The 10,285-nt window shown below is 35.7% G+C and overlaps 1 protein-coding gene and 1 long non-coding RNA gene across 5 annotated transcripts; both read left to right on the plus strand.

The window, feature by feature from the left end:
* The first annotated feature begins 5,853 nt into the window (after window positions 1–5,853).
* On the plus strand, window positions 5,854–8,159 carry LOC120349178. 4 transcript variants are annotated; one of them, XR_005570292.1, is made up of 3 exons: window positions 5,854–5,958; window positions 7,002–7,098; window positions 8,077–8,159. It is a non-coding gene; the product is annotated as an uncharacterized LOC120349178 (long non-coding RNA). The 4 variants fall into 4 exon arrangements; XR_005570295.1 differs by lacking the exon at window positions 5,854–5,958 and adding an exon at window positions 5,992–6,017; XR_005570294.1 differs by lacking the exon at window positions 5,854–5,958 and adding an exon at window positions 6,044–6,576.
* A 589-nt stretch (window positions 8,160–8,748) lies between these two features.
* LOC120349179 lies at window positions 8,749–10,216 on the plus strand. The gene is made up of 2 exons (XM_039419143.1): window positions 8,749–8,918; window positions 9,817–10,216. Exons 1-2 carry the CDS (start codon window positions 8,749–8,751, stop codon window positions 10,214–10,216), a joined length of 570 nt encoding a protein of 189 aa, XP_039275077.1.
* The last annotated feature ends 69 nt before the right edge of the window (window positions 10,217–10,285 follow it).

A 10,285-nucleotide genomic window follows, 5' to 3' on the forward strand; every position in this document is an offset into this window, starting at 1 on the left:
AGAAAAATTCTACTCGGTCGGTTTTGTAATCATACCTCAAGATACTTGCGAGATCTTCGTCTGCACTGCACTAGCATTTCAGGTAATTATCCAACTAGCCTACTATTTTGTATTCATTTCAGTGACAAATATTCATTTGTACCGTAAATGAATAAATGAATAGCCTATCACAACTGAAATAGAGAGCAAACCTTTGTTTAGGAGGAAATTAAAAGACTCGAATAGTGCTTTTACAGTGCTACAGAACTTTTCGAATCAAGACAAGTTGAACTCATGATTGCTGTGTTCAGAAATAAATGTATTAATACAACGTTATATGTATGCTACTTTATTGTATATGACAATTGTAAATATTGGTGACATACTCAGTTATGCAGAAATAAAGGTTATAATTATTATTAAATACGTCCGTTCTTTAGACCTCACCGCTCGGTGAGTGGTACCATAGATATAGATAGCATAATTAGAAGTGCCATAGTAGAGGGCGTCTATGTGACGCTGGTAGTCTCTCATACTGTGCCGTTCTTACAATCTCACCCGTCCAAAACAGTAATAATTGACAGTAGTCGACAGTAGAACTTCCGTCAGGAACTCCACACTAATAAAAAGCCATTCGTATATTTAATACTGTATACTATAATATTATTATATGGGCTGGAATATACTACCACCGTTTGTATGTGTTTCGTATGACAAAAGTGTGTGAAGGAATGTCTAAAACTTGGGAATTCCAGTCGCGATGCAAATCATTCATTCATTCACTATTATAATTTTTACCACACTTGATTGTTTCTTTTCAGCCATTGGTGATAAGATGCTAAAACAACCATGCCATTGGCGGTATTCGAACCCACAACCAGCACAACGCAGCCATAGCAGCTGCTTTAGGCCGGATTGTATTTTTAATTATTTAAAAACTATTTAAACAATAGATACCAAATCCTCAAAATTGATAATAAAACCAGCCTTGATTATAGTCTTGCACAGGGAACAGTCCTGTCTCCGATTCTCTTCCTAATCTACATGAATGATCTTCCCAAGTTAGAATTAAAAAATGGAGTGTCAATCGCTTTTGCCGATGACACTTGATTGTTATTCAAGGGAGCCAATTGGGAGGATACTAAGAAAGCAGCAGAATCCGGGCTCAAAATAGTGAAATCCTGGTTCTACTTCTTCCTCACCCCCTGTTTCTCTTCCCGATATTTTCAATGCATGTTAGTTAACATAACTAAGTTGCATGTTATCCCTTTATGATTTTCTTGCATTATTGTTAGTCATTGAACACTCAGCATCTGTGCTCAGGTTTTTTCAAACCTTGCAGGGACTTGGTTTAATATATCTATATTATTTATCCTATTTGATGGAATTTCATTTTTCATTTTATATTGTATTTTAGTTTTTTATAATCATTGTTATTGTAATTATGTTTTTGGGAAAAATGAAGATTTGATTTGATTTGCAGTCGTCGCCGCCGCACCACGATCACTCGGCGGCATCCACATCTAGTGGTGGTGGATCTACATGCAAGGAGCATGCGCACTACCACTGGATGTGGATGCTGGATGAGTTGGGCAACCTCGGCCGCTCCAGTACCAACTGCCCGACCAGGTGTTGCTAACCATATTCGGCTACTTGCTGTCGGTTTCAGGGCATCAGCTCTGGTAAGTAGCAAATTAACAATAATTATCTGTGGTTTTATTGAATTATAATGTCGCATCCACACTATCGCCCAAGTGCGTACTAATGACGACGACCGCGAGAGTGTGGATTGGTGGTTTGCCAGTGCTGGCCTTGGTTGGCCTACGCTGGGCTGGCCGACGCTGGCCGACGTTGGGCCAATATGTAGCTACAACAGCTGAAACCATACAGGCTATACCTTACTATCATTCTCTAACTTATTGACTTGGACTCTTCAGGTATTATGTGTGTAGGTGTTGTGATCGAATTCCCATCTAGCTGTTAACCCTGTTGTCAATATGTGCAGTAGCACAAGTATTCGGGGTGATTTACAGCATTTAATTTGGATTTTCGTTTAGTAATAACTATTCATTAATTAGCATTTGAATAAATGCAATTTCTCATGAATTTTCATCTGTAGACTGGCTGGCCGCTATGCTATCCAGAGATTGTCAGTTTGGTGTAAGCGTGAGCATACCTGACGCTGACTAGCAATTAGGGTTCGATTCCCGGGCTGGCAAATAATTTCTAGATAGTAACTTAGCTCTCATCGAATTTCCATCCAGCTGTTAACCCTGTTGTCAATCTTCGGGGTGATTTACAGCATTTAATTTGGATTACTGTTTAGTAATAATCATTCATTATTTAGCATTTGAATAAAATGCAATTTCTCATGAATTTTCATCTGTAGACTGGCTGGCCGCTATGGCTTCGAATAAAATGAGCGCTGCTATCCAGAGATTGTCAGTTTGGTGTAAGCGTGAGCATACCTGACGCTGACTAGCAATTAGGGTTCGATTCCCGGGCTGGCAAATAATTTCTAGATAGTAGCTCTCATCGAATTTCCATCCAGCTGTTAACCCTGTTGTCAATATTTGCAGTAGCACAAGTATTCGGGGTGATTTACAGCATTTAATTTGGATTACTGTTTAGTAATAATCATTCATTATTTAGCATGTGAATAAATGCAATTTCTCATGAATTTTCATCTGTAGACTGGCTGGCCGCTATGGCTTCGAATAAAATGAGCGCTGCTATCCAGAGATTGTCAGTTTGGTGTAAGCGTGAGCATACCTGACGCTGACTAGCAATTAGGGTTCGATTCCCGGCTGGCAAATAATTTCTAGATAGTAACTTAGCTCTCATCGAATTTCCATCCAGCTGTTAACCCTGTTGTCAATATGTGCAGTAGCACAAGTATTCGGGGTGATTTACAGCATTTAATTTGGATTTTCGTTTAGTAATAAGTATTCATTAATTAGCATTTGAATAAATGCAATTTGTCATTAATTCCCATCCAGCTGTATATACCATACTCATGGATGAATATAATAATATATAGCCTATCTATAGATATCTATCTATGTGAAGGCCATCTCACACCGCCGTAGCGTAGCTTGTAATACGTTTTTGAAAAACGTAGCCGACATATTTCCTAATGTTAGCCAATCTGTCCATTTGAATCTGGCATGGCATAATAATAATATTCGTATGGCTTTTATTGGTGGGGAGTTCCTGACGGAAGTTTCTCCTCGCCTGAATATATATCATTTAAGCCGTCAATGGCCTCACGACTGTCATACTTCAGCCGTGACCGACAGTTTAACGTGCCCATCCAATTTAACTTGAGGAGATAGAACAGCTACGTCTTCCGAAGACTTATTTCAATAGGCATTTTACGAGGTGTTTCCTAAGCGACGGCTCTACGATTCTACCCGAGCGACATTGTAGGCTAGTCTATAAGTCGGCAGGTCAGGATTGGTTGGTTGCTCCGTTTGGGTTGCTGCTAGTGAGGTCCACGTTATAATTGCACTAGAAAACAAAGAAAACAGCGTTGCCAGAGGATAGCTGCTGTTACTGCTATAGGCCTATCTCATGTCATATTAACAACTGTTCATTCTTGTTTAAAATAATCAATTATGTTTTATTCGTCAAGGAAATACACATTCCAATGATTAAACAATAGGTGATAAAATTTGATTATTCATTTATTTTTCTAAACACTATAATCATAATAAAATTATGACGATGGAGGAAGAACTAGGCAGAGCCTGTACCATTTCTCTTCCAAATTTTGATAGAAAGTTGATGTTTTCCAAAGAAATAATTGAGATTAAATATTTTGTTCATCAATTATATTATTCTATATTGTTAAAACACGATCTGGCGACGTTGAGGAGCTAGAGAAGGATAGAGAAGGATCTGCTTTGTCGAATGATAGACACGGTTGGCAATACCAATGTTAATTAATAATACTGCCATTATAACGTGGACCTCATGTATGTAAATTGTTATGTATTTTTTATTTCTGCACTTTTTTGTAATTGATTTGAAATCCAGGTTATATGCTTCTTTTATTAAAATGTCTATATTGTTTTGTTCAAAAGGCAATACATTGATTCGGATTTGTTTCAGTAGTTGACCGCAGTGTCTTTTATATTATCTGTTTCAGTTGGGGCAAACTGAGCCGCTTCGGCGAGCGGGCCAATAATTTCAACATTGTTTCAATTCCAAGTTGATTGTTTTGAATTAATATAGTCTACTGTTACAGAGAGACTATGCCTTTTGAAAATATAAACGGTTACCTGATAAGTACCTTAATTTGTGTTATGAAATATGATTGATATCCAACTATTTAATAAATTTCTCAATTTGAAAGATTCAAATAATGATATTATTTCGATTATTTACTTGCCCACCAAGTGCAGTTTTCTCGGTGAAAGCTTAAACCGAATTGGATCAGCTGGTGTGTTTTAATATCAATTAAACTTAACATGGATTTAATTCATATTAAGCCGACATTTGGTTCAAACTGGTACTGTGAAAACGGCTTTTAAATCGTTAGAATTATTCAAGTAATTAGTATGGTGATTATTATCATAGAAAAAATATATCATAAGAAGATAACCCTATGGTATAGATTGTTCATGTTTCTTTGTGCGTTTTAAAACAGTAAAGAAAAAAGTATCTCAGGTTGGGCTGAAATTTGCACCATAGATGAAGCTTTATCTGAGAAATGTCTGAGCCAAATTTGGCACCCCCAGCTACTATACAGGGTGAGTTATGCAGCTTCAAACGTAAAATTTGCAAATTTTCAAACGGTGAGGAATTTTGCAAATCGGATTCCAGATTCATGTTCCTCTCATCAAAGAGCATAAGGTCACGAAGTTAGAGCGATTTTGATTTTTCACAAAAAAATTAGATAAACCATGGATTTTATGAAAAATGCGAATGTGCCAGATTCGGTTGATATTCGAACTATGGAAAGAGGTTGACTCAACAAGTGATAGATAAATGTCTTTTATTTTCATTTTATAACATTACAAATGATGTGGGCGAAGTTGAGGCAATAAGAGCCCCCCTTTTCCACTTGACCCACAAGTATGGGTCTGTTTGTGTAAATGGCAGAAGATAAGAAAAGATTCATTGAACAATTGACAAGTTTACTTGATAGAATACTTGACAATTATATAGTCTAAAATAAGAACTTAGTCAAAAATAACAGATTAAACTAGCTGACGTACAAACAACTCTAAAGTAATTTTTCACTAAGTTACCAAGAGGGATTATTAACTATGGAATGAGAAAGAAATCAATAAAAATGCTTACTTTCTTGATCAGATTTATTATAGTTTTTAGTATAAAAGATTTTTTTTCAAAGAGCAAAGAATAAAGAGTTAACCTGATTTCAAAATCTCAGTCCAAGTAAACTGAAGATCAGTAGTAAATTATACAAGAAAATTTACAATAATCAAAAATATAATAGCTGTAAATTCTGCTCAAAATAAGATCTAGTTGCACGAAATTTGTTTAATAACTGATTAAATTATTAGATTTTTCTGTATTAGCTGTTATGCTACTATAGCGGTGACTGAGGACTCTATAGATTTGTTTCTATAAGTATTTCAGAAGAAGTTGCTGTTGTGGGCTGTACAACTCGCTTTCCTGATAGATTTCCCTTAACTTTTAAAATAATTATTTGAATATCATAATTCTAATTTGATGATAGATATACTTAATTATTTTCTATTATTTTTTTGCGTTGTGTAGTGGTACGGCTGGCTACCTGCTGTTCAAGCTAATCAGCTGTTTGATGTTCATTATTTTTTTCAACTATGAATTGCGTTAATAGTGCTTCCAATAAACAGGATAATTGATACATCAGAGAAATAATTTAATATTTTATTTGAACGTATCAATTGTTAATACATAATTATTTTTTCATTATTATTTTGCGGTGTGTAGTGGTACAGCTGGTTACCAAAATCCGTCTCCATCGAGGTCAGTTACGTTGCAAGCACGCGTTGCATTTTTACCTCCTGTGTTCTTCTGAAACCCTGGTATTGGTTTTTGATTTTCCTATCTCTCCAATGTTAAATTTTTGGTTCAAGTGATACAGAATGACGTCAGGGTGATACAGAGATACAGAACGGCGTCCATCTTTGATTTGATACAGATATTATCATCTCTACAGAGGATGAAATCCATAAATAAATATTATTTGAATAATTCTCTATTATATCAGTGTTTAATGATATTTAGATAGTTTTTAATATTGGTTTCAATTGACCTACAGATTTTTTGGTTATTTTTTTTTTTGACTGAAAATTGTACTCAACTCAAAATGAATTGAGGTTATGAAAATATTAACCATCGATAACCAATTTTTGGAATTTTTAGTCTGAATCTAAATTTAAAAGAGGAATAGGACAGTTTTTATCTCATCTCTCCGATCATTTTGATTTAAATTATATGTGGAAATAATTAAAGAATGAAACTGTTAATTTGGTAAACAGATACAGGAATTTGGAGGTTAGCCTATTTATATTTAGCATATTTTCCTAGTTTTATCCCAACCTAGCAAATAATAACAGTTTAGCTTGTTAGAACGACAACTTGGTAAGTACCGGTAAACCTAATGATAAATCTATAATGTAATAATGGAAAGAATCGGCTTGTACACGTAGGGGATAGGATATTTTTCAATGACGCATCATCCCCAGGAGACGTCTCCACCGTTCAGCTGCTTTTGTGATAATGCATATTATAATTTGAATGAATTATGATTGATTATTTAAATTTTTATTGAAAGTGGTCACTGTTTTATTTGCCATTCGAATAGTTGTTCTGTAATTATGTGTATTGAATACAATGAATGAAACAGAAGGTATTGGAGGTATCTCCAATAGGTCGAGTTTGTGAAGTTTTCAGTTAGTCCCTAGCAAAGCACGGGTTACCTGCTGTTGGTAATATTTTGTTTTTTTATTTGACCACTCTACAGTAAGATTGTACACAATAATAATAATGTGGGTCTGTTTTTGCAGTTGCTTGGTATGGATTGTAAGACACAGAAGAAGACGCATTTAGATGTTTTTGGATCTTGAATCTTGATGCTCACAGAAAAGCAAGTCAACCAGACAGGTGAGTCACACAACATTAGTATACTTTTACTCAAGTAGGCCTATACTTACTTAGTTACTTACAACTTAATAGTTGCTACAATACTATTTTCTGGCTATCAAGTTTGTCAGTGGCTCAATTCAGGGCAGTATTCCACCACCAATTCAATTCAATACTAGCAGATAACCCGTGCACCGCAATGGGCTAATTAAAAATTTAACAGACTTAAAACTTGACCTACCTTAATCTTGGAGAATAAGCTAATAGGCTAATATTCTTTTATATTAAAAGAATTAATATAACCATCCACGGTGAATAATTAATAATCTATATGCAAATTGTCAAGTTAATCAGTCCAGTAGTTGAGGCGTAATGCTTGATACTTGTAGATATCCCACTAGTAGCGCGACAGCGCCGTGGTCGTCCCTGCGGAACACACCGTCATCATAGAATTCGTGCAGGCTATAGTAAGGCTTTTGTTGTAAGTGTCTCTTCTGGAGGTCCTTGAAGGTGCCTATGCTTTTGATATTTTTTATTTCTTCTTCTGGGAGATGGTTGTAAATCCTGCTGCATCTGGTTGTAAATCTGGGCCCCTCTTGCGCCAGTCCAGTTCTCACTGTCAGTATATGGGTGTCATTATGTCGTCTTGTGTTGTATCCATGTATATGTTGGTTCCGCTGGAAATAATCCGGTATTCTTTCAACCATCAGAGCTGATTCAAAGACAAGGGAGTGTTAGTATTCCAGTCTCAAAAAATAAAGTTTTGCAATGTGCCAGGTAGTTCTCATTGTTTATAATTCTAACGATCCTTTTCTGTAGGTGAAGAAGCATGATTTTTTCAAGTATGCATTGTGATGATCTATGAATTTCTATTATGCATTATTCATTATCTCATTTCTATTTTCATATGATGCGTCTGATAATTGGTGAACTGTGATTCCATTCATTCATCTGTGAATTTCTTATTTTTTCATCTAATTTATCTATGTTCTATTACAGGCTCTGAAAATTGATGAAATGGAACAAATTATTTGGACAAGACACTAGAAAAATTCTACTCGGTCGGTTTTGAAATCATACCTCAAGAAACTTGCGGGATCTTCGTCTGCACTGCACTAGCATTTTAGGTAACTATCCGAATAGCCTACTATTTTGTATTCATTTCAGTGACAAATATTCATTTGTACCGTAAATGAATAAATGAATATCACAACTGAAATAGAGAGCAAACCTTTGTTTAGGAGGAAATTAAAAGACTCGAATAGTGCTTTTACAGTGCTACAGAACTTTTCGAATCAAGACAAGTTGAACTCATGATTGCTGTGTTCAGAAATAAAAGTATTAATTCAACATCATATCTATGCTACTTTATTGTAAATATATGATTGTTATGGTGACTTACTCAGTTATGTACATGCAGAAATTAAGCATATTTTTAATAACACAGTGTTATGATGTGGCAATTAATATCTGGGTAGAATGGATCCTGCAAGCCATTTTTTAAAAATATACAGCAATTTGACTCTTCACTGTTTATTAACCTTTCGGCGGGCGCGCAGCCTCACTGCGTACGGCATTTCCAGTAAAGTTTGAATTTTGGCGGGAAGTAGTGGGAGAAATGCCTTGGGAGCTAGATGTAATCCTAGTTCACTTTATTTCCGCTTGGCTCGCATGAAGAAATGTCATAGAATAACTTCCTGTCAGTCGTGTTCAGTCATTCAAAGAGAGGAGTCAGATTTGCCGCACGGAGTGAAGCACGTGCCCTGTCACAACACTACACCAACCGCATTCAGTGCTGCAGGCGCCTGCTCATGTGAGGCTTCAAGATCAGCACCAGCAATGTAAGTACAATGTATTTTGACTGTATCAACGTGGGTTTTTACCTATTTTCTAAACATAGAGACTAAAAATTCCTTGTCTAACTAGTAAGTAGTTAGAGGGGGGAATAGGTGGGAGGTAGCAGGGGTGAAATTTATTCCATCTCCCACAGTGGCGGATCTGGAAATTTATTTTATGGGTGGGGGGGGGATTGAACCAGGGCCGGACGGGAACCCCTAAAATACCGCTGACTTTGAATTTAGAAAGGGGCTCACCCCTATATTACTGGACTCTATAGGCTATTCAAGTTATTTCAAATCAGTGATTTTATTCAATTTTATACAAAAATGTCACTAGGCATAAATATAGAGAATGTCTTGCTATTTCTCTTGCACTAAGAAATTTTTCTAAGAAACCTTTTATAATCCCAATAATCCTGAAATAAAATGAAATTTTCTCAAGAATAATACAGATTCCCTGCCATTTTTCCTAAAATGAGACTAGTGGCAGTTGATAGGAATGAATAAGTATCTAATTTGAGCATCATAATTTTCTTCAATCATTAGAACAGTCTTCAAGAAATTCTTAGAAGATATCATTTTTTAACATATTTTCGCTATTTCCACCATCATTTTGAATCATATATAGCATATTGATGGAATTTTCAAGGTCGCATAAGTTTCAGCTAGGAATAATACATTTAGTTATTGTTTCAAGTAGGCTATTCTGTTCACTGGGGCGTGAGTAGGGCGTCTGTTCACAGACGTAAATGGTTTTGAGGAAAGTAACTTCAACCAGACCAGGGAGTTCGAACTAATTATATTGGTAAAAATTTATATTCTCAAATAAATTTCTTTAGATATTTTGGGGGGTTACAGCCCGAAACTACCAGAATTTTAATTTGAGTTTCAATTTTTTCAGGGCACGTTTTGTACGAGATGAGGATATTTCCCAGCTTCTCCAAGAACTTGAAGATGAAGAACGAGAGAATATGGACCAACCGGACAGAGAGAATATCGACGATTCAGATATCGCAAATGAATTTGAGGACGAAATACTTCACCACCAACTTACCGACTCTGAGTCTGAACAAGAAAATGAACAGGTTATGGACTTTGAACATCCTGGTGCTCCAGAATCAGATGATTTTTCATTTTTTATAGGTAAGGACAAAGAAACTATTTGGTGCAGCAAACCAGTATCGTCACAATCTAGAACCAGCGCAAAGAACATTGTTAAAATCTTTCCATGTCCTAAAATATCTGCCCGAGACACAGCCACAGAATTGGACGCGTTTTTGAAAATTTTTGATTTGATATGATTGGCTCCATAGTCGATAATACAAACATCTTCATTGACAATAAACGTGAAAAACCAAGTATTCAAGAGA

This window comes from Nilaparvata lugens, unplaced genomic scaffold, assembly GCF_014356525.2.
Source record: "Nilaparvata lugens isolate BPH unplaced genomic scaffold, ASM1435652v1 scaffold8570, whole genome shotgun sequence".
NCBI classification, from domain to species: Eukaryota; Metazoa; Arthropoda; class Insecta; order Hemiptera; family Delphacidae; genus Nilaparvata; species Nilaparvata lugens.